The sequence below is a fragment of the Camelus dromedarius genome, chromosome 19 (genome assembly GCF_036321535.1).
Source record: "Camelus dromedarius isolate mCamDro1 chromosome 19, mCamDro1.pat, whole genome shotgun sequence".
Classification (NCBI taxonomy): domain Eukaryota; kingdom Metazoa; phylum Chordata; class Mammalia; order Artiodactyla; family Camelidae; genus Camelus; species Camelus dromedarius.
This window is the reverse complement of record NC_087454.1, coordinates 3381609-3405271: the sequence shown is the minus strand read 5'-3', so window position 1 is coordinate 3405271 and position 23663 is coordinate 3381609. Positions and strand designations below refer to the sequence as shown.

General features: G+C 54.3%; 1 protein-coding gene across 1 annotated transcript; it reads left to right on the top strand.

Moving 5' to 3' along the window:
• Positions 1 to 713: 713 nt before the first annotated feature.
• Positions 714 to 9721, top strand: NRN1 (neuritin 1). Its single transcript, XM_010992591.3, has 3 exons — positions 714 to 1123; positions 5317 to 5461; positions 8553 to 9721. Exons 1-3 carry the CDS (start codon positions 1069 to 1071, stop codon positions 8779 to 8781), a joined length of 429 nt encoding a protein of 142 aa, XP_010990893.1. The 5' UTR covers positions 714 to 1068; the 3' UTR covers positions 8782 to 9721.
• Positions 9722 to 23663: the final 13942 nt, after the last annotated feature.

The following is a 23663-nucleotide window of genomic DNA, read 5'->3' as shown; positions in this document are numbered from 1 at the left end:
CAATCGTCTTAGCAGAGGATCCTTCCTCCCTGTTCTCCCCGCACCCAAAACAGGTGCTGCCTTGTCTCCGGAGGCGGCCTCTCACCCGCGCAGGCCTCACGGAGGGCACTCAGTGTATATTTCTGTGGGCCCGTGTATGTATACCAAACCCTCGGGCCTGGGCATGTCCGCGCGCTCCCGTGCCCTGTGTGCAGTCGGGTCCGGGTGCTAAGCTCGGCTCACGGGAGTGCGCGTCTGTGTGCGCGAGTGTGTGTGTGTGTGTGCGCGCTCACGAGCTCCAGGCTGCGCCCAGAGCCCAGCTGCAGGGTTGGAGAAAGAGGGTAGGCCGGTGCAGAAGGCAGGCAACTCAGGGGGTGTCGAATTGATGGGGCCGGCAGAGCTGTTTTTCCCTCTCCGGCTCTCGCTCCTTTAAGCCCCGCTGCAGCGTAGGGAGGGGGCCGTGGAGCTGGTGGAGGAGGGGGAGTAGGTTGAAACAATCGAGTGGGCGCGCCAGGACTCCCCGGCTCCAGGCGGGGTGGGGAGAGGGAGCCCCCGTTCTGCGCAGAGAGGGGGCGGGGTTGGGGGCCCGGGAACAGCGAGGAGGCAGGGGTGGCTGCGGGGCTGGGGAAGTGGTCACCCCAGGAGACGAGAATTCGTTCGGATCGCACATTAATTGGAGATAACTGATTAATTCCAGCTTCTGATGACTATAAATGGCGATTCTCTACCAAGGTGTCTTTATTTTAAAAAAAAAAAATCATTCCGTGTCATCCCCCACGTCAGGCCTGCTAGTGGGCGTGAGGCTGTACTTCCTCCGCCCCCTCCTAATGGAGTGAACCATTCCCAGCACTTCCCCCTCTCCCTCAGCCTCTCTCTCTCTCCCTCTCTCCTCTCTCTCTCTCTCTCTCTCTCTCTTTCTCTCTCTATTCCTCGCTCCCTCTCTTTCTCTCCTCCCTCTGCCTTCCCCGTGCATAAAGTCTCCGTCGCTCTTGGAACTTGTTGGCAATGCCTATGTTTCAGCTTTCCCCCGCGTTCTCTAAACTAACTATTTAAAGGTCTGCGGTCGCAAATGGTTTGACTAAACGTAGGATGGGACTTAAGTTGAACGGCAGATATATTTCACTGATCCTCGCGGTGCAAATAGGTAAGTGGCCGGCCGGCCGGGCTCGGGGAGGGCGGCGGGCGGCCGGGCCCCAGGCGCCCAGAGGGACCCACTGGCCCGCGGCCGCCCGGGGGTGCGGAAAAGCCGGCAAACCCCCAGGGATGGGGGCATTGGCTCCTAGGAACTCGTGCGCCCCAGGTTGGTTTTTCTAAAAAAGAGAGAGACTCCAAACGTTCTCCAGGAAATGAGTGCGGCCGACCGTTTCCAGGAGGGGTTTCCCCCCTTTTTCCAAAGCGCACGTCCATTTTTGCTTCTCTCTCTTGGGTTCCACCAGGTTTGGTGCACTCTGGGGACATGCACTGGCCCCTGCGATACCGCAAAGTATTATTCCGAAGGGTCGAAAGGTGAATGCAGGCACAAGATGGCTAGGCAGCTAGACCTGGAAAGTTTATGTGCAGAAAGCAAAGATATTCTGGGGCTCAGACTGCTGCATTTAGAACTTTGTCATTCTCCCGCCTCCCCCCACCCCCTGTATCCTAGCTGCGGCGCTTGCATCGGGCACCGCAGATCCGGCTGGGGGGCAAATTGAGAGTGCCAGGGAACCCCAGCGAACGTATTTTAATTTGCTTATCATTGAGGAGGTTGAGTTCAGCTAAACATATGTGGATATAATTTTCTATGAACATTTGCCTGTTCCTTTCCACATAGGCATCTGTATTTTATATATAAAAAGGGGTATGAAGTGTTTGCAGTCTGTCGTGTGGGATGTTTGTTATCTTTGCTTGCTTGGGATTGATTGTGGATGGATTCATATAGTCCCCATTTTATGTTAAGGAATGTTGAGTCCTAGTTACACTGCCGTTGGAGCTTTTTAAAGTTCACATTTTTCCATCCAAAATGAAGAAGACGTTACAGGAGGGAGCACTAGAAAACCTCCTCCTCTGATGCGGGTCAGAGCATCAATTAATGTGGCCTAAAACTGAAAGTGAAGCAGATTATTAATAGAATGGACCGGAGAAAAAATAGAAACTCTTCAAACGGGTTTTCTGCAGACCGAGGGAATTGTTGCCTCCTGTCATTTCAGGCTGTAGCATTCCTTACAGACAAATCCTTGCAGTATTGGGGGGGGGTGGTGGTAGGGAATTGATCTGGGGCAAGAGATAAAATGCATACCATTTTTTCTTCATGAGAAATGTGGAGGAAACAGGCTTTGGAGTTATCTATACATTAAGATGGTTTCTTTGCAGAGGGTTTTTTTTTTTAATGCATTTGACATGATTTTGAGTATCTGATGTTGCATGAACATCGTAGGGATTTTAGAGTGTGTGGATGCAGAATATTGGCATCTCCTTTAATTCTAAGAAATGACTTAATGTTTTAAATCTGGTTGTTTTGAATCTTTGACATTAGTGCAAAGAACTGCAATAAATAAAGAACATTTCTGACTGCAGCAAACCCCTCAGATCTTGGAAATGAGTGGAAACGGCTTTTGCAGTTAGCCTGCAGATTTTGAGAAAGCAAGAGACAGCAGTTAGTTTTGATATAGGGGCTGTAATCCGCGAAGGTTTGGAACTCTGCTTTCCCGATGGGAAATGACCTGACTTTGGAGGGATAAAAAAGATAGCGATTGTGCATGCGGAATACGCCTGGAACACAGGAATCTCGGCCCCAAAATGATCATTTGCTGGCTGTGGAATTGAAACTGAGCATATTTTTTCCCAAAGGTCTGTCTTTTCCCACACCAGGGCCTCGATCTTCATTAATTCATGGCTGGGAGCTGTCCCAAATCATTGACATTTGGCAAGAAAAGTGGGGGTTGGGCAGGGACGGGGAGGTGGAGAGGGTGGTGAAGGCAAAGGAAGACTAGGCGGGAGGAAGTTTGGAATGAATGAGAGGTCGAACGAATGAATGAAAGGGTGGAAATGGCACAAGACTTGGACACCGGAGAGGACAGGGAAGTAGCCTGGGTCACCGGCCCAAGCCTCGCTGAACCAGTATTCAAGAAGGACAGCCAGGGTTCCGCGGGCTGAGATCTGCCCGGATGCGTGAGCCTAGGGAACATGTCCCGCGCGCAAGCTCTCGGCCTCTGAGCCAACTAGAGACCTAGGAGACGGAGTTGGAAAAAAAAAACAAATTTTCACGATTTGTTTTACACGCGTGCATACACACATGCGCGATATGGAAGGTCTCCTCCAGCAGCGGCTGGAAGGAGAACGTGACGAGAGCGCTTCTCGCGCTCCCCACCCGGGGGAACCCCAATTCCCCTTTAAATTATGCATATTAGGGGCTACTTTTTCGCCACCGAGTTTTGGGGGTGGAGGTAAGGGGTTAGAAGAGACTGGGAGGTGGGGCGAGAGGGAGGATGAACTGTATTTGATGTCGTTTCTTCCCTGCAAAGCAGCATTTCTGGTATGGATGATAGGGGACGCCGTGTAGGGTTCATTTCATTGGGATTGCATTCTGTTAGAACAAAGATTCGTTTATTCTTTTATTCTATCTCAGTGTTCTAGCTGACACTGCACTCTCAGGGTCTCTTACTATTTCGCAGGGAGACGGAGATTTAGACAGGTTTACGTTTCTGCCCGAGCCGAGGTCGAAGTTAACCTGAGTCCCTTCCCCAGCGCTTCCCGTTCCGGATTAGAAAGCGCAAGGCCCGCCCCGCTCTTCCTGCAGCAATTTGCAATCCGTGCGCTCCCGGAGGCTGCTGCAGATCCGGTCACCTTCCCCTTTCCCGTTTCTGGCCCGGCTCTCGGGGACCGGAGGCTGGGGGCGGTGAGGTGTATGGTCCTCCCCGGAGACACTCACACTCGAGCCGCGGCGGCCTGAGCACTGCCTGGAAGGGTCGGGGCACTGCAGGCCGATTTCGATTCTGAGAAGATTCTCCCCTCCTCTCCCCTCCCCTCGCCTCAGCACCGCAGATCTACGCTTCTTGCGCGCCGTCCTGGCTCCCTGGGTTTTTGCCGCTCGCCTTGGAGTTTTCGGCCTGGTTCGTGGGCTTTGGGGTGGAGAGACAGGCCACGGCAGCGCGCCTGCCTCCTGAAGCCTGTCTTTCGGGTCGGGCGCCGCGGGGTTTGGCCAACCTGAGGCCAGAAGCGAGGATCTCGGTGCGGCCTGAGTTTCCTCCTCCTCCTCCTCCTTCTCCTTTTCCTCCTCCTCCTTCTCTTCCCACACCACCTCCATCTCCACTTCCTCCCACCGCCCCGGCTCCTAACCCGGCCCCCTCTGGAGGGAGCCCGGAGCTAGAGGCCGAGAGCCCCTGGCGGCAGCCACCTGGATCCTCAGCCTGAGGGCTGGGTGCAGGAAGGGTCTCACCCTGCCGCTGGCGGGAGTGGTGGCCGGTTTTTCCGGGGATGCTGAGCCGTGGATTGAGGCGGGGGGAAGCAAGGGGCCAGGCTCGCGGATTTGGCCTCAGCGGAGGTGACCTGGGGTCACTGACTCAGACACATCCTTGACCCTGCCGGGCCCTGACTGCCCCGGACCACTCTTCACGCCACCCAGTCTTGGGGCCCCAAGGCTGCTCTCTCTCCAGGGGGACGGGGAGGGTGCGGGAAGGGACCTCACTCGGAGCGCACACTCAGCGGTAGACAACCGGTCTTACAGTGACACAGCCCGGGCCGGTGGCTGCTGGTGCTTCCAGGGATGTTCTTAGTTTATTCTTCCAGCGGTGTTTGCTGAGAGCCTGCCAAGGGCCGAGCGCCGGCCCGAGGCTTTTCCGCCCGATGTAGCGCTCGGCTGGGCTGCGTGGCCCCACGCCCCGCCGCCTCCCGCCCCTTCTCGCCCCCGCACTCTGCTGTCAGACCCCCTCCGTCTCCTCAGAAATGGAGGCTCGCACTGAGAGCCTTGACGGGGCTTGCTGGGGAAGTGCTGGGGAACGAAGGAGGGAGCGAGGAGAAAGAGAAATAAAAGAGACGGGGTAGGTGAGAAGAGGGGGCGATGGAAACAGAAAAAGATGTGGAGCGAGATGCGGGAGGGAGGAGCAGTAAAGGAATGGACTCGTCTACCCCCGTCCACACCCGCTCACACACCGGCAGTCTGCAGAAGACGCGTGGTTGGGTGCAAGTCGCTCATTCTTGGGCCAAATCATTCATTCACCTTTGGCCTCGGCTCGCCGAAGGCTGGGCGCTAGCGGACCCTCAGGATGGGGCGAAGCGCGGCGAGTCCTGGCGGGCGGGCGGGCTGTGGGGCTGCAGGGCGGGGGTCGCGGCGCTGCTGACCCGTGTCCGCTCTCCCCGCAGCATACCTGGTGCAGGCCGTGAGAGCAGCGGGCAAGTGCGATGCCGTCTTTAAGGGCTTTTCGGACTGTTTGCTCAAGCTGGGCGACAGCATGGCCAACTACCCGCAGGGCCTGGACGACAAGACGAACATCAAGACCGTGTGCACGTAAGTGTCCCCTCTGGCCTGCGAGGCTTCTGCTCTGGGGGGCGCTGCGGAGGTGGGAGAGCGCCTAGCCTCCCGGCCTGCGCTACGAATGGGCGCCAGCGCGAATCGGCTTGGCGCGCATTACTCTGACTCTTAGCCTCCGGCCTTAGCCGGGGTTTGCCCTGCCCAAGGGGACCCGGTGGCCTGGGGTGGCAGAGGAGGATCCTTTCCGAGGGGCCCAGTCCCAGCCTCCGCAGCCTGACCCGCCCGCAGAGATGCGCCCAATTAGGGCGCTGAAACGCTGGGCGAGGGGCACGGATTGCTGCCAGCAGTTCTTCGCTCTGCTTTGAGGCCATCTTCATCTCCCTCTACCTCTCCTGCTGCGCGAATGAATACTTGCCGAAGAACAGCTGATTTGGTTTGAGGGGCGTTTTAGGCAGTTCGTCCTAGGTTTGCCTAAAAGGAAAGGTCCATTTCGTATTGTATTTGGTCCATTTCGTCTAATAAAACTCCCCTCCGGAGCAGGCCAGGAAAATTCACCAGCAGCAAAGGGAGGGGTGGTCCCTCTTCGTCTTTCTAGGAGAGAGGCTGAACGAATATTTTGTTTTGTGCCAGTGACTTTGCCCAAGAGGAACGTGTCCCAGAGTCCGGTGACCATCTCGCTGAGTTTTTAGCCAATTCTGAGCTTTAGGGGAGCCACCCTCCTCGCTTCCCTCCCCATCCCACCCCCATCTTCACAGTATCCGCAGCCAGTGCAGCTACGGGCTTAACAAGGGCCAGGCCCAATGGTGTTTTCCCAGAGCTTGGCTGGAAAGCACAGCTCCCACTGGCAAATACCAGAACCCTACTGTGGTGGACCAGCCACATTTTAGCTGCTGTATAGCTCAGAAATACCTCCATCTTCTTCAATACACATGCACACACACTTTATTTTATTTTTCAAAAACTGTTGTAACCCTCCCCATGCCCCCATAATGACCCTTACAATGAAGCCAAGGCAAGAGGTGTTCCTTGTTTCCCGTAGGTTGTAGTGACCATTTCATGCACCATCCTTTATATACTATAAAGTCCTTCTCTACTTTAGGGATGTTATTTGTTTAAATTATGAGTAATTAACATGAGGATCCATTTTGCTACACACATTACTAAATACTCTGATAGCCACCAGGAGCCACATTAGCAGTGAAGTGGCTGGGACTTTCCTATCAGGAAAGGAACAAAAGACTGGGTCCGGGATGCACAGCCACCTACTTTAATCCCAAATGTCTGATGATAGGTGAAAATGTACCTATGAAGATGGACAGAAGGTTCAATACAGATCAGTTCCCAGATCCTCCATGGTTTGCCAGAACTCGGTTATTCCAAGCTATTTTAATTTTTAAGCAGGACTTTGGTCCTGAAAAATGGAAATGAGGTCGGCCCCTCCCAGAGGTGGCAGACCACAGCTGGGGTAAGGCTGCCACTCTGCTAGTAGTACTGAAGCCCACCTCCTCTCAATCCCACCTGGATTCTGTCCTTTTCCACACTGTCTCTCTTCCAGGAAGGTCCTGTCCCCATCTGGGCATGCATAAAGAAAGGAGAGATTTAGACATCCTTCGGGAGGTGTAATTATGCAGAGAGCCGTCCTGCCACCTCTTGGTTTCTCTAAATCCCAGTATTTATTACAAATTGAGGAACCTAGAAGCCCTGTGCCGCAGGCCTCCCAGTCCTCATAAATCAGAGACTCATAGAGCTCCTTAGAAAACAGATAGAGCTCAAGGCAGTCCAACAAGCATCATTTACAACTTGACTATTAGCCAGCAGATGGGGTGGGAGTGGAAGCAAGGGCAAATCAAACTTAGTGCCTGCCTTCGAGGTGCTCACAGTCCAGGATAGCAAGCAGAAGGGACAGAGAGGAGAAAGTAACAACCAAATTTTGTGGAGAGTGGTTGCTGGAGACCAGATGCTAAGGGCCACGGTGAAGTGGGAGCCAGTCCCGAGTTACCTAGACGCTCAGATCCACCTGGCCATGAAAGGAGACAGAGCCCCGGGAATCGATCATGGGTTGGAATTATATTTAGTCTGGATATCTATTTTGGGTTTTCAAAAGAAAGAGGGACAGTTTTTTAAAAAGGGGACAGATTGGACGAAGGTTGTGGGGGCGGGGCTAGAAGCTGAGCCCAGGAGGACCAAGTGGCTGAGCAAGGCTGGGGGCCCCAGGAAGAGGCCAGAAGGAAGGACAGGGAGCGGGGTACCGCGAAGGCTGGCAGTGGTAGGCACCTCGCCAGCCCCAGAGTCCAGGCCTGGGGGGCTGGCACTGCACCCCAAAGGCCACGGGGGTCCAAGGCCACGAAGGAGCCTCTGGAAGGGGACAAGAGCAGGGACCCAGCGCGCCGGGAGCTCTGCGGTTGGAGGAGGCTGGAGGAGGCTGCGAAGCCGGCCCAGAGGCTGGGGCACTGACTCACCGACCCTGGGGAGGGGAGAGGCAGGCAGGAGTCTCCGGACCGAATCTGAGCCGGGGGTTGTGGAGTGCGCGGCGAGGGGCCACGGAGGACCGAAGCAAGCCAGGAGGACGAAGAGAATGTGAGGAACCGAGTGGAGAAAGCCGAGGGGAGGGAAAAGGAGGAGGACAAAGAAAGGGAGAGGAAAGAAAGGGAAAAGAAGAGAGCGGGAAACAAAAGGAGGAGCGGGGGAGACTGAAGGCCGAGGCGAGAAGAGTGCAGCAGCTTGGAGGGAGAGGGAGGGAGCCAGAAGGGCCGAGGGGGAGGAGAGAGCGGGGAGCCAGGAGGGGAGGGCCGTGCTGGGAGCAAGTAACCCGTCTTGCAAGCTAAGAGGCATTAATGGGCGGCAGCTTGCGAGGCTTAGCACTGTTTTCCTAGCTCTGCCCGCGGAGGACCAGCAATCTGCGCAGGCCGAGGTGCCAGCGCGGCGCCGCGGGCGCGGCCAGGCTCCCGGGGCGCCAGAACCAGACCGGGAAGGGGCGGCCGCCACCTTGGACAGCGGCCTCCGGGGTGGGCCGAGGTCCCGCGGTGGAGAGGCGATCAGGAGGGGGCGGCGCGCGGGCGCAGGTCGGGGTCCCCCCCTCCCCGCTCCCAAAGTGAACCCGATTCTATTTTGTTCTGTTCCTCGCCAGATACTGGGAGGATTTCCACAGCTGCACGGTCACAGCCCTTACGGATTGCCAGGAAGGGGCGAAAGATATGTGGGATAAACTGAGGAAAGAATCCAAAAATCTCAACATCCAAGGCAGCTTATTCGAACTCTGCGGCAGTGGCAACGGGGCGGCGGGGTCCCTGCTCCCGGCGCTCCCTGTGCTCCTGGTGTCTCTCTCGGCAGCTTTAGCGACCTGGCTTCCCTTCTGAGCGCGGGGCCGGCTCCCCCCGCGCGCCCACCCACACTCACGCCATGCTCCCGGAATTCGAGAGGAAGATTTCATTCGTTCTTTGGGGACGTTGTGATTCTCTGTGATGCTGAAAACACTCATATAGGATTGTGGGAAATCCCGATTCTCTTTTCAATTTCGTTTGATCCCTTGTGTTTTCTTTGCCAAATGTTACCAATCAGTGAGCAAGCAAGCACAGCCAAAATCGGACCTCAGCTTCAGTCCGTCTTCACACCAACATATGAAAACGGCAAACCCACCCCATTTATTTAGTTTTTATTTTTTGGCACAAGAATCTCAGGAAAGGCCCTGGGCCACCTACTATATTAATCATGTTAATACATGACAAATGACGTGCTCCTCCTAATAGGAAAGAGGAGAGGCGAAGGCCAGGGGGGGTGAATTGAAGAGAGAAGCATCTGGGGAATAATTCACGCTCACGTCTTTCCGACACAGTATCTTGTTTTGATCATTTCCACCACACATTTCTTCTCGAGGAAAGTGAGAGGACAGACTGTTGGCCTTGTGCTGCAAGGCTAGGAGGGAGAGGGGGAAGGGGTTGAGGAAGCCTTGGGTTAGAGGCTCAGGCTGTCAGCGGCGGCACTGCTCAAGTCACTGAACGGTTAAGCTTTACTGCTCTTCTTCGTGCATCTTTCCAAGTCCACTGCCTTGATTTTCCCTCTTGTTTTAGCTGTTACACATACAGTAATACCCGAATATCCAACGGTATAGATCACAAGGGGGGGGTGTTAAATGTTCATCTAAAATATAGTTAAAAAAAGATTTTGACATAAAAGAGCCTTGATTTTAAAAAGAGAGAGATGTAATTTAAAAATTTATTATAAATTAAATTCAGCAAAAAAAAAAAAAGATTTGCTACAAAGTATAGAGAAGTATAAAATAAAAGTTATTGTTTGAAATGGGGGTGTCGTTTGTTTCCTGCCCCAAGCCTGCTTTCCTGGCCGAGTTCTCAGGGCGAGCTGGAGGGATTCAGGATGCCAGGCGATAAATTTACCTGTTCACAAGCCGCTTGATAGCTCACTGTCAGACCCCCTTCCACCAGGACACTTTGCCACTTCCCTGAAATTTTGTTTACATAAGAGAAAGTGGAAGTTGTTTTCCAAGTAAATAAACTAAAAGGCAGAGATTCTTTCTAGGCGAGGTTTAGGGGCACTGGGCTGGCGCGCAGCTGAGAACGCACCAGGAGAGCCAATGCCAGCAGCCGGCCGCGCCCCCGCCCCGCACAGGTCGGAGCCACAGCCATCGCCCTGCGGGCCGAGCCCTGACGGCGACTGGCCGCTTCCTCTGCGGTGGCCGGAGGCATCTTGCGGAGGAACCGCCATTAAGGGCTCTAGCAAGAGGGGCCGAGAGGCTGTGGTCCCTGGCCGGGATCAGGTGAATCCTTTCATAATTAATAAGAGAGCTCAGCTGAAATGGCGAGGAGACCAGGCCCTATCGATCTGGCAGGCAGTCGGGCAGTTTCCACCTCTCCTATTTATAGGCCCGCATGGCCTTACGGAGAAGTAAACATTCCAGAGTAAACGCGAGCAGAGGGGACGGGGGTCTGGGGCTGCAGGAGGGGAGCAGGCTGGGGGAGGGAGAGCCCAATGTAGGTCTCTGGGCTCCAAGCCGAAGAAATCGGATTTCTCAGAGAAGGTGAGGGTGGGAGGGAGCTGCGGGGGCTGGGGGGGGGGAGCAGGATGGGGGTGCGGGGCCGGTACGGAGGCTGCAGCAGGTTCCTGAGCCGGAGAGCCGGCCAGCCGCTCCTGGGGGATGCACGGGGGCCTGAAATGCAATGTGTAAACACTCGCTGGAGTAATAGTTCATAAATCAAACCCAGTAGGTCTCAGCCCGATCTGCATTCCCTCCACGGACTGAATTCCAGCAACACATGCGTCCCTGCGCCCCGAGCGCTGGAAGCCGCCCGGATTCTTAATGGCATCCGCTATAACGGCGGCCAGTTCACGCACGCGCCGCGCCCGCCACTCCTGGGAATGTTTCCCCCGCTGCCCCGCACCCCGCCGCCGCCGCCGCCGCCGCCGCCGCCGCCGCCGCCGGTCCCCTGGTCTCAGTACAAACCAAAGGACAGCCTTGCTGCCTGCACGGAGTGGTCGCCCACCGGGGAATGCTGGCTGTTTTTGGAAAACAGAGTTTGATTTTGACTGTTTTCGTTTCAATGGTAATTTTCGGTCTAAGTCTAACTGGGACGGTTCTAACCTGAGCTCGGCCCCTGGAATTCAAATCAAAATGTCTGAGCCTGCTTTAAATACGAATCAATTTAATGATGAGGAGAGCGAGGAGAAAGGGGGTCTTCTCCGGCCAGTCTTGCTTTGATAGCTCGCCCCTCCTATTCGCGTCTTTCGCTCCGCAAAGCAGGGGAGGAGCCGCGCGCGACGCCCGGCCCCCCGCCCGCGGATAGAAAACGCGGGCGTAGCCCCCCCAGGCCTTGCGGGGGCGGGAGACCCGGCGACCCCCGGAGGACGCCCCTCCCCTCGCGGCGCGGGCTTCCGACCCAGAGATCAGCCCCTCCGAGATCTGCGAGCAGGCGAGGCCGAGCGCGGGGACAGAGGGGCGGGACTGGGAGCGCGGGCTCGGCCGCTCTTCCCTCCAGGAAACCGGTCCGCCTTCAGCGGCTCCAGCTGCCCCCCAGCGGGGCCGCCCCCGAGGGAGTCTTGTCCCCGATCGCCCCGCGGAGCCTCCAGACAGCCGCTGCGCGCGGTGCTGGGGCTGCTCGCCCTGGCCCGGGGCCCACCCTCACGCTCACTCGGAGAGAGCCCGGGAACGCAGGGCTGTGGGTCTCAGAAACGCAGGCTCCTCGCCTGGCCCCTTGGAGGGTGTTTCCCTGGTTATGGAGGTTGCTGGTTATGGCCGCGCCGTCTCCGACTACAATTTGCTGTTTAATCATGATGACACCTCCACATGTTAGCTGGTGTTACTGTTTTTAAGCAGCAACGAGGTAAGCCCTGTATCCAGCTCAGGTGGGTATCAACCAGGTGAGCCCATCCCGTCGCTGAGACGGAGGGGCGGCGGGCGGGGAGGTGAGGGGTGGGTATCAGGCACCGAGACCATCATACCTGCTCCACCGCGTGTCTCCAGCTCTGTGCCCGGCTTGGCACGTGGGCCACTCGTGCTAGCCGCCAGCCCTTGAGGACCTGCTGCGGGTGGGGAAGGGCCCCTCCTTCACTCCATCCCCTGACCAAGTAGATTCAAGACACAGAAGTCCACTTGAGTGTAACGTTCGGTTATCCTCACGAATATGTCAGAGAGGCCAACTCCAGGACCTCAAGCTCAGCCCAAGAACTCCAGGGCCCTCGGAAGGTGGACTTCAGGAGGAGGAGGTGGACTGGGAAACAGAGGACTTGGAGGAAGATGGGGAAGACCAATACAGAAGCAGAGTGGGCAGAGGAGCGAGAGGGAGGTGGTCATCCTAAACACAGCAGGAGGGGATGGAGAAAGTGAGAGCTGGAGATGACGGAGCTGGGGCGGGGGACGTGGGTGACGGAGATGAACCTGGGGCTTGCTTTCATTCAGAACGCTCAGAGAAGCAAGCCTGCACGAGGACCGCCACACAGATTCTCTTCCGTGGAGACAGAGCTCCTTTCACTCTGGCCCGAGCCTTGAGGGTCTGAGCCACAGGAGTGGATGCGCAGTGGGGCCGGGCAGGCCCAGCCCAAGCGTGGGAACTCCCATGGACAGGGGAGACGGAGCCTTCCCCCTTCCCCCTTCCTGAAACTCCCTCAGATCCCCACAGAGCTGCTCCCAGGAAGCTCTTCAAACTTTCTCTCCCTCCCCCACTCCCCACCGCACATGAGGGGCGGAGCCCTGGCAGCCCCCCCCCCCCCCCGGCGGGGCGTGCGGGTGGCCCCGGAGGGGTCCACTCTCTGGAACAGCCTACCGCCCTGTCCCACGGGGCCGGAGGGGAGGCTCACCGCCTCTCTCCTCCTTCCTTCCCGAGGAAATGAAAGCTCTGCTGCCCCGGCCCCTGGGGTGAAATGGGGGGGGGGGGGCGGGGCACAATGAGGTTAGCGGCTCTCCTTCCGAGCCGGGTGTCAGGGAACTTTGTAAAGCTGTGGTTTGTGGTTTTCCCCCAAGGAGAAGAGCACCCCCTAGTTGTTCCAGTCTCCCCAGGGCCCCTCCTTGAGCTTGGGGCCTGGGCAGCCTTGGCGCCAAAGGCAAACCCTCAAATAAAGAAACTGGGCCCAGCGCTACCCAGCCCGGCTCCTTGGGGCAACGGATACCTCCCCTCCCACCCGCTCGAGCCACTCCAGACCCCAGGGGTGGGGGTCGGGGGGGTAAGGAGGAGTGTGACATCCCCTCCAGATTCTTCCCCTGGAAAGGCCTTCAGAGTGAGGACTCAGGAGTCAGAAGACCTCTGTTACCAGCCGCATAACCATGGGTGCTTCCTTAACCCATCCAGACATCAGGTTCCTCCTCTGTAAAATGGGGCTGATCATACCCACCTCATGGGGTTGTGCTTGTGTGGAACGTGGTGGCACAGGGAGAGCGCCTTCGCGCTGCACGCTTCTTACCTACTTGCTGTGATGATGGCAGCTAGTGTAGTAATGTAACAGTAGTGATAGCCCTCGCAGTTCTTGTTTCCTCCTGTCTGCACACAGGCTTGGCCCCATGGGTCTCCCTGACTTCTTCAGAATAACCCGGTGTAGAAGCCTCATCATGACCTTTGATACTTCGGGGCAGTTTCCCTTATAGACTAGCAGCGTAGTCCCTCTTGCTCAGGGCCACCCGGCACTCCTCCCCTCTCCATCCTTCTTGGGAAGCTCTGGGTAAGCTCCTTGAATTAAGTTAGCCTCAGGGTCTGTGTCTCCAGATGCTACCTGACCCCACCTGCTGCCACCCAGGCCAGACCCCTGGCTCCCACTGCCTTGGACCCCCAATCTGGAGTCTTTGGTTCTCAAAGTACTGATGGGTTTTCCCCTGGGGCCTCCCCCACAGTTTCGCTTCCCACCCCCATTGCGTCCCCCAGCACCATTTATATTGAACTCCTCTCTCAAAATTAACCCCCCCCAAAGTAATTCACTTACTGTAATCAGCCTCACAGTACGAGACAGAGACTACTACTCGCCCCCGCGATCCTGTTAACTGGCAGGTGTGTCCTCCCCACCCCTCCCCTTGCTGACGTATCGCCATGTGGAGGGTGGGCTTCTGGTATGTTTTTACAAAGTTATGAAATGTATTTCTCTTCTACTAACATCTCAAGATCAATAGCTAAACACGTAACCCCTGCTTTTAAAGAGCTACACAGTATGTCTTGATGGCCCTGCTACAATGCAGCTCATTTTCCACCCATTGTTGGACACTTAGGTCTTTCCAGTTGTGTGTGTGTCCTACAGATATTGCTGTAATAAATATTCCTGTTCATACAATGCTGTGTTCCAGTGTTTTTATTTCTTCAGTGGACTAGACTCCCCCAAACTTGGATTGCTGAACAGGAAGGTATGTATGTGTTTTTTTTTTTTAATGTAATGTGCTTTTAATTTTTTAAAAAATGTTGGGTTATCTTCCCAGAGCATGGAGTGCCTGTTTCCCAGCAGCCTGGTCAACACTGAATGTTAACACTCTTTTGGTTTTGTCAAAACAGTAGGTGGTGGCTTAACCTGGCAGTTTTCTGGAAGGCCACACTTCCCAGCTCTGCACTGGGTGCTCTGGGACCCCTCCGCTGTGATCACCGCCAGAGGTCCCCAGCACCACCACCCAGCTGGGGGGGCAGGTCCAGCTAGACCTTGGATCCCCCTCCCCTGAGCAGCAGCAGGAGGTGGCAAGAGCTGCAGAAGCAATGCCTTTTGTGCAAAGTCAGGTGTAATTAATCCTGGAAACACCTGACTTTCTCGCTTTTCTAATCACATCTGGGAGTCAAGGATGCCGGAGCTGCCGGACTTGGCCAGTGACCATGGGCAGGTGGAGAGGGAGCTCAGCCACTACCCTCCTCTCCCCACCACCCCCACGCCCCCACGGCTCCGTGGGTGGTGCCAAGGCTGGTCCCCTGGCCTGTCTGCAGTGGAGAGAGAGGAAGGAAGGAAGCCGCAGAGATGACAGCTGAACCCTTTTCCACCCAGCGAGACTGGCTGGGAGCAAGCCAGGAGGACGGGGGTTCAGGGTACAGAGACCCCGATCATACTCTGTCTCTTCTCTCTTATTCTGCGTCACTTCTTTAAAAAAATTTAACTTACTTTTATTGAGCACTTACTACACGCCAAGCATCACGGTAGCATTTTGCCAATATCAGCCCACTTTTGTCTTCATTTCTGTAGAAGATGGTGTTATCCTCATTTTACAGATGAGAAACAGGTGCAGAGAGAGGTTAGCAATTTGCCCCAAATCAGCAGGCGGACCTGAATGTGAGCACTTATCTGTTTCAGGAACCTGCCTTCAGACTTCACTTTGCTGGTTCTGTGACTATTTTGAGCCGAAAGAGAGAGACAGAGCCCAAGTTAAAAAGCAGCAGCAACAAAGACCCTTCAGTTCCAGGATGGAAGAATAACCGCCTCAGAAAGTGTCACATCCTGACCCCTGGGACCTGCGAGCGCGTCAGCCTCGTGGCAAAGAGAACCGAGGCTGCAGCTGGAGTCAGATTGCTCGCGCACTGGCCTTAGAAGAGGGAGGTCATCCTGGGTTGTCCCGAGGGTGCAATGCAATCACAAGGGCTCTTAAAAGTGGAAGAGGGAGGTCCCGGGAGGCCACGGGATGGGAGATGGACTCCACTCACCTTTGCCGCCTTTGAGGATGGAGGAAAGTGCCCACAAGCCAAGGAGTTTGAGCAGCCTCTGGAAAGTGGGAGAGGCAAGGAATCAGATTCTCCCCCAGAGTCTTCAGAGAGGCGTGCAGCCTAGAGAGTGCAGCCCAGGGAAGCCCATGCGGACTTCTGACCTACAGAACTAACTGTGAGACAAGAAATTTGCATGGTTTAAGGCACCAGGTTTACAGTGATGTGTTACACCTGCAAACAGAAAAATCATACAAGTCCTACTTTGAGCTGCGGGATCCAGGTGTTCAGGCGGTGTTTTCTGGGAACTGCTCAGAGTTCTTTGAGTTTTGGGGGTTCAGCGGGTGGCAGCAGGTTTAAATCAGCCTGGGGCAGTAGTATATGTGAAGGAAAGAAGGTACTAGGGAGTAAATCCACAAAGGACAAGCAAACAAAAAGTTGCAGTGACGGTTTGCAATGTATTGGCATGGAACTTTTTTCATTATTTTCCCCCCTTTTTGTGACCCTTCTAGCTGCAAGACTCTTCTATTTGTTTCCCTTTTCTCCAGGAATTTAATAGACACACAGGTGAGTTGCTTGGTTCTGTACCAGCCACAGGCCTGCTCGGATATGAGACGTCCATCTATAGTGACAGATGGTGTGAGGGGACATTCATGAAATGTATCACCGGGAGGTTATCCTCTTGATAAATCACAGTAGCTAATAGCAGCTACAAGCCTTAGCACGTGGACAAATCACATGTTGCATTGGTTATTTTTAATAGCGGTGGCATTTCTGACTGTACATGACCCAGAGCACAGAAGGAAGCGGGTCCGATCTCCACAGAATTCCTGGGAGGAACACTCGCTCCGGGTGTCTAGGAAGGGAGGTGGGCAAGAGAAACAGGCAAAAGGAAAGCCGCCCCGGCCACGGGCAGACGCCGCCTTCCACGTGGAGAGAAACTCCTTAAAATAGACCGAACCTGCTAAAGAGGGGAGGAGAGAAAAAGGACACACTTGTCCATCTGGGCTAATCAAGTCACAGATTGCTTTGTTGACATCAAGACACCACTGGAGTCTCTCCTTGATTAAGAAAGAAGCAAGACTGAGCAGGCAGGCTAGCGGGCGAGGCCAGGTGGGGACAGTTAGCCTCAGCCTGACGGACAGCCGGGGGTCACAGAGTCCCGCACCTGGGCCCGCCGCAGCCCTCCCGCTGCCTCGGGCAGGGGAGGGGGCTCAGAGCTTTAGCGGTGACCGTGAAAAATGGCTCTGTGACCCTCAGAGGCCTCTGGTCACCTGAAACGTTGAACCGTGCCTCCCTTAGGCAGGGAGAGAAATCCCAAGCAAAGTGGTTCATTTAACTCTGGCCAAACACAAATTCTTCAAAATAGGCAACGGTGAAGGGGGCAAAGAGCCTCTCAGGTGTGCGGGAGGCACATCCATCAGCGCCGGCTCCGGAGCTGCAGCGGTCCCCGCCTGGGGGCCGGCCAGCCTCTCCGAGGCGCTCTGTCTGCTTCACGCGTGGGGCCGTCACGGCCGCTGCCCGCGCAGCTCAGACCTTCCCTGGAGCAGCCTCGGGCCGGTGGGTTTTCCCAGGTGACCAGGTGCCCTCCTTTCTGCACCATTTCCTGCTCTTTTGAACAGAATGAGGGGGGCAAATGGCATTTCCTCAATCGCTTTGTTTAGAGGATGTGTTGTGTGCCTTTTCCTCTTTCTGAATGGCCCTTGGCACTTTTACAGAGAGCACAGGAAAATGGCTCAAACCTTTATTTTCAGGAACTGCTAGACGTGCATACTCACATCCAAAGTGGATCACATATACGCCTTAGCTGCTCCTGATCACCTCGTCTCCAGTTCCTAGGCTCTCTAATTCACATTCTCTCTGAGACACACAGAGCTACTCGCAGACTCACACACACACAGCACGCGTGCACACACTGCACTTGGGGCTTTGACCTCATTCCTTCTCCCTTGCTCCTGGATCTCCTGGATAAATGGTCGCTGCCATCTTGTGTTTCATTCTCCAGGGGCCCCGTCCCCTCAGCTCACAGACACACTCAAATCCCTGGTGGCCTAAAAGACAACCCTCTTCCCTCGTCCACCTACTGTCCCCCCACTACTGACCTGTTTCTCTGTTGAGCTTCTGGAGAATTGCCCAGCCCGTGGCAGACACGCAGTAATGCTGGAAGATCACGTGAGTGACATGTGATCCTTCCCGCTCTGCCAGTCCCCTCACTGCCCAGCTCCCTCAATGCCCAGCCCCATCACTGCCCACCTCCCCTCACTGCCCGGCTCCCTCAATGCCCAGCCCCGTCACTGCCCACCTCCCCTCACTGCCCAGCCCCCTCACTGCCCAGCCCCCTCACTGCCCAGCTCCCTCAATGCCCAGCCCCGTCACTGCCCACCTCCCCTCACTGCCCAGCCCCCTCACTGCCCAGTCCCATCACTGCCCAGCCCCCTCACTGCCCAGCTCCCTCACTGCCCAGCCACCCCCCACTGCTCAGCCCTCCTCACTGCCCAGCCCCCTTAATTCCCAGCCCCCCGTCACTGCCCAACACCCCATCACTGCTCGGCCCCTTCACTCAGTGACTTGAAGTGGTCATCATACCTGAGAGATTCTAGGCTGACAGGAAAGGAGGACAGAGGACAGAGGACACACATAATAGCACCAGACCCTCCCACCAACCACCTTTATCTTCTGGAGATTCTTTCTTTCTTGGAGACTACACATTGGCCCTACTTGTTAGGTTTTAAAAGGAGCAGGGCAGTAGTGGAATGTGTGGATTCTTGAATAATTTCCAATGGCAGACGCACAGTCCCCAAGTCCTTCTGAGTCTGATACCAGGAGCACTAATGCCTCTTCTGAGCTAATGTGAATGGCCCCTGGAGGGTGGAAGGGCAGGCCCCACTCTGCCCAGAGCTGTCGCCGGGCACTGGAGAGCATCCCTGTGTACTGGGTTGCACGGTACACGGTTAACGAAAGTAGATCCAACTCCTGACTTCTAGGAGGGGCATCTGAAACAGAGAACACTGGCGGAAACATAAAGGATTACACAGCTCTGACTGCAGTGGGAAAGACTGATTTTCATGCAGTTTGTTAAAAAAAATTGTTTTATACTCGTTCCATGTACAGACTTGCACCATAAACCAATCAGGTTTTCCTCTGCCAGAGGAGAAAATTAGAGTACCCCAAAGTAAAAAGAAAAGTGAATCTATTTTTTGATGGCCATGTACCTGCGTGCGGCTATGAGTGAAGGTTTATGGAAAGAAGAATTAACACACAAAAGCCTTTCTGCAAATGAATGGCTTGTTTTAAAGAATATGTGTTTCTTTCATTGCAAGTACAGAGCTGCTACCAAACAGCCGTCTTGCAGCAGCCAGGCAGAGTGGCGGGGACACGCAGACTGGAAACCCTGCCGCGAGCGCCCAGCTCAGGGCGGTGGTGACTCCAAAGCTCACACGTAGGTGCGCCAGGGCAGCCTTTGTCGGTTCTGTCTGTCTCCCTTTAGGGTCCCTTTATGATACACTGTCAACATGAAAAGAAAGGACTTGGCACTGGGCCGGCGAGCTCCCAGGGCTCGGTAACACAGACAGTGGCTTCTGAGCAGGTGCGACATTATGAAACCGGGTGCAAATACCAAGTCACAGATGCAAGTCTGCTGCGGGAAGGGAAGCAGGGAGATGGGGGGACCTATCAGCAGGGAGATGGGAGGACCTATCAGGGCTCGGATCTTCATTCGCTTCTTCTATAAAATGCGCGTCCCTGCTTGGCCTGACATCTGCCTTCTTCTCTGACCTCACGTCCTTCCAGCAATTTCTCTGCCCCCGATGCCTCAAGCTTATCAGCCCTAATGCTTTTGTACTCATGATTTCCTCTGCCTCTCCCCAAAAGTCTTTGCATGGAAGATTCCTTCTTGCCACCTAGTTTCAACCCCAGTCTCACCACTTCTGTGATACCTTCTCTGACCGTTCATTGAGAAATCATAGTCCCCTCCTGAAACCCTCCCCAGCAAACAGGCTCTATCACATCGCCTGGCTGTGCTGTTGTTGTTGTTGTTGTTGTTGTTGTTGTTGTTGTTGTTTGACATCACTCACCACTTGCACAATTCAATAAATTCCTGTCAACATTGTTGCCTCTTCTAAGTTTAAATGCACCAGGCAAAGCTGTTGCCCAGGCATTGTGCAGACAGACACTCTGTGTGGCTCTCTCTCCTAGAGACCCTGAGCTTCCTCCCCTTGACCCCTTCCCTGTGACCTGCACAGGTAGCAACTGACCAGCAGCGCTGGGCTGGCCTGGTCTCTCCTGGATGAGCTTGGAGCTGGGGCAAAGGTGGGTGTCTGATCAACTGCATCCCGGACACAGTCAACAGCCCCAGAAATCTACATCTGATTACAGTAGAAGGTACACACAGCCCAGATCCATCACTGGTCCAAAGCCCCTGACCCAGAGTCATCCACAAAACACAGCGTGTCAGGGATAAGGTGTTTATTTGTATCAATTTTCAGTTCCTGGGAAACCATACTATCTTAGAAATAACTCAAATGTTTACTTTCAAGCAAACTTCATTCTAATGAGGGAGTCTCTTTTTCTTTGTAATATGATATATAATGTATGTAGCAAACTGCTACTTTCCTGAGTAAAATCAAACCCCGGCCCTCAGAGTGGGAAATGAAGGGAGGAGTTCCATGGGAGGAAGACCTCATCCACCTGACTCCTCTTCCGGGAGACTCCCTAGTCCCTCGAGGGTCTCTGGGAGATTGTTTCTGTCACCCACCTCCGGGCTGGCCTCAGGGAGGCACCCCTGCATCCTCTTTGACAAACTGCCCCTATCCCCAACCCAGGGGGCTTCAACCTTGACTGTATCCCAGTCTCCTGAGAGACGTTCTGTTTGATTTTTCAAAGTGCAGGTCAGCCTGACCAGGGCCCCATCCCAGTCAGCCATACTCCATCCAAAGGCCAGGCGGGGGGCAGGGCGGGTCCCAGACTCAGCACGAGATCCAGGCCAGCGTCAGGGCTGACGCTCGCTGACATGTGTAGGTCCAGCCCTGTCACTCCTCCCAGTTCCCATTAAACCGCATGGACAAAACAAGGCCTTTTGCAAGAGATGCTACAAAAGAACTGGGGAAAGTGAACATAGAGAGTAAGATCCAAATGGATGAGCAGGAGGACCGCCTTCTGCTCTGAGTCCCCTGCAGCAGCAGCTTGAAAGGGAACAGTAATCTAGAAAGAAGCTCTGTCAAAATTAAAGCAAAAGAGGACTTTCCATAATCAGAAAAGGTTGGGACACGCTACTTACTTGCTCCCCCTCTTTGCAGTCAAGACTTGGTTTGAGTTTGGAGTCTCATAAAAGTCCTACAGCAAAGACACTCATTGGGATTGCTCGTCCCCCGGTTTCCCAAATGTAAGCCACCGCCGACACCCAGCAGCCCAACGCTGCGAAGCTCTTCTCGGTCCTTTCACAGACCACAGCAGCCTTGGGGATCACTCCCAGTTGTGCGCTTGGTGAAGCAACTTCCTTCACTTTGGGCTGGTCATTCTCTTCCAGGAAAAGCCACCTCTGAACCCAGGTCCATGCCACAGGCCACTATGTCAGAATTCAATACAATAAAACTCCACCGTCTTCAAAAGAAATGCATGATAAAGGACTTTGTCTTCAAATATGAAATCAATGCAGCTAATTGTCCATCCAGGAGAGCAGAAAGTAAACTGGTGTAAACTGCCTTCTCTGTGGCCTGCCGCCAGCTCCCCAACCCACGGGTGCACAAGTAAATGTGACTGCCGGGCTGCGTGCGGAGGGTGACAGAGGGTCGTCCAGGTTCTGGGCAGAATGGAGCAGGAGGCAAAGTTTGTCTCCAAGGCAACACCTCCCAGCTTCCCACCTAGGAGACGACTTGCTCCTTGGAAAGCGCCTTCTCCTGCGCTCTCTTCCTGCACTCTGCCCTGCAGGAGCCGAGGGGAAGAGAAGTCCCTGGTCCAGGGCAGAGATAAGAGAAGGACAAGCGGGAACTGGGAGGAGGAGACGTTCCCTGAGACGACTGGATGAGGTCATCTGTGTTTCCAGGGTTCCTCCTTGAGCTTTGGGACACTCTTCCTGTAGATCAGTGCTTCTCAGCCAAGGGCCATCAGGTTCCCAGGAGACACTTGGCCATGTCTGGAGACAGTTTTAATTGTCACATCTGGGGAAGGGTTGCTACTCGAATCCAGTGCACAGAGACCAGAGATGTTGCTAAGCATCCTGCAACGCACAGGATGGGCCCCGCAACAAAGCTCTGTCTGACTAGCAGGTCAGCCGTGCCCAAGCTGAGGAACCCTGCCGTGGCCCGGTGACGTACTTGGTGGTTTGCTGGATGCTCTGGTCACTTGGTTTAGTAACTGAGGCATGGTGGCTTAAGTAGGTTTTACAGGTTGGCTTTAATATTTTGCTGAAAATGTCTCCATGAGATAATGTATTTTAAGCTCCACTTGGTTAAATAACATGACTACATGGCTCACACATACTAGGTTCATTTTCCTCATGAAGAGAAACACCCTTTGTCACTTGTTTAACTGCTGACTATCCACCCCATTTAGGGTATAAACTTCTAGAACATTGCCTGATCTAGAAGAGACAAGCAATATGTACTGAATTCATGAATTCAGGCAGCTGGGGACCACCTGGTTGCTCTTACACGCAGAGCCCATCTCCTGTGCAAGTTTCCACACCTCCAGAACCTGGCTCAGGTCTTTCAACAGAAAAGAAACTCAATACTGACTGCTGAATTCACGAATCAATACATACGAATGAATGAATGAATGAATGAACGGACGGATAGTATCAGTCTGTCTGTGTCCCACTGGGAAGAGTGAACAAACGTTTGTGCTCCTTTAGAGGACATTTAAACTCATGGTGCATTGAAGGGCGTTGCTGCTGTAGCTCTGGGTCCTGCTTATCAGAACCTTCTCCCAGGGAGCCAGGGGAAGAGTGGAGACTGAGTCTTAGAGACAGCGGCTCCTAGCAGAGCTCCAAACCCAAACCGAGGAAGTGATCACTCCTCTCCCTTCTGAACCACTTTCTAAGAACACTTTGGCGGTCTGCCATCGAAGGATGAATGCCTCATGTGGTGTAAGTTAGTAATACGGGAAATCTGATGATTCAAATGTCTTAGAGTCGGCACAAAAAAAAAAAAGAAAAGAAAAGAAAAAACAGCTTTGTGACAGCCTTCTCTTTCCTGTTCTTTCCTGTGGATAACATGTTGATTTGAATGAGCTGTTAAGACTTTATAAACTTCCTTTCCAGACTGATATATCAGTTCAAGCATAGTTACCATCCTGTGTTTCCCAAATTCCTCTCTTGTGGGCAGTAATTTAGCCTGATTTTTTTCTCTGTGATAAGCCTTTGCATGATTAGAGAGTCTCTAATTAGAGATTACAGTCGCCTTGGAGGCCCCGGCAAAGAAAAAAGTCAACAGCTTCAGATGGGAAGGCTGAACTGTCCCCATAACGTCTCTCACAGCCACCCCCGCCCCGAGCCCGGTCCTCTGGGGTCATGTCTGCGTCCAGCCTGTCACATCTCCTCAGCTTCCTCGGGCCTCAGATACGCGTCCTCTCGCGGCGCAGCACCTGGGCTCATGGGAAGGTTTTAGTACTCATGTTTGTACATAAAATTAAGAGTTTCCAAAGGAATCATTAGTCATGTAGCATTTTCCTCTTTCAATGAAAAAAATCTATGTATACGTCAACTGACAATGACATTTCAACGTACAAACCTTCAAAGAAGGCTTTTCACCCTGCGTTGCCTGTAGAACGCTTGCTTCCATCTGACTGCTCGGGTATTGACCGTGTAACCACAAGGTGCCTCATCCATCTTGCTTGTGTTGTGACACTGGTAACACGTGACAGCCGAGGCAGGCACAGGCTTATGGGTCATGCCAGAAATGACACGATGGTTGGCATTCAGCTATCTAGCCTTCTAAAGGCGGAACCTCTCGGCCATATTCATAACATGAAGTGAAGACGCAAGGAAAGTGTGCAGGCAGTTCTGGCTAAAACCGTCCTCGCGGGAAGAGCGGGGCGCAAGTGCGCACAGAGATCCAGAAGTCCAGGGAAACAAAGCGGACAGCGGTGAGAAAATGCTTCCCCCTCCTGGAGATTTCCTCTTCCCTCTGGGTCCTCTCCCAGAGACC

Excerpts from the sequence above, each read along its gene's own strand:
- NRN1 (XM_010992591.3), top strand. The coding sequence starts at position 1,069 with ATGGGACTTAAGTTGAACGGCAGATATATTTCACTGATCCTCGCGGTG. Across the intron at positions 1,124-5,316 it reads GATCCTCGCGGTGCAAATAG|CATACCTGGTGCAGGCCGTG; the intron begins GTAAGTGGCCGG and ends CTCTCCCCGCAG. Across the intron at positions 5,462-8,552 it reads AACATCAAGACCGTGTGCAC|ATACTGGGAGGATTTCCACA; the intron begins GTAAGTGTCCCC and ends GTTCCTCGCCAG.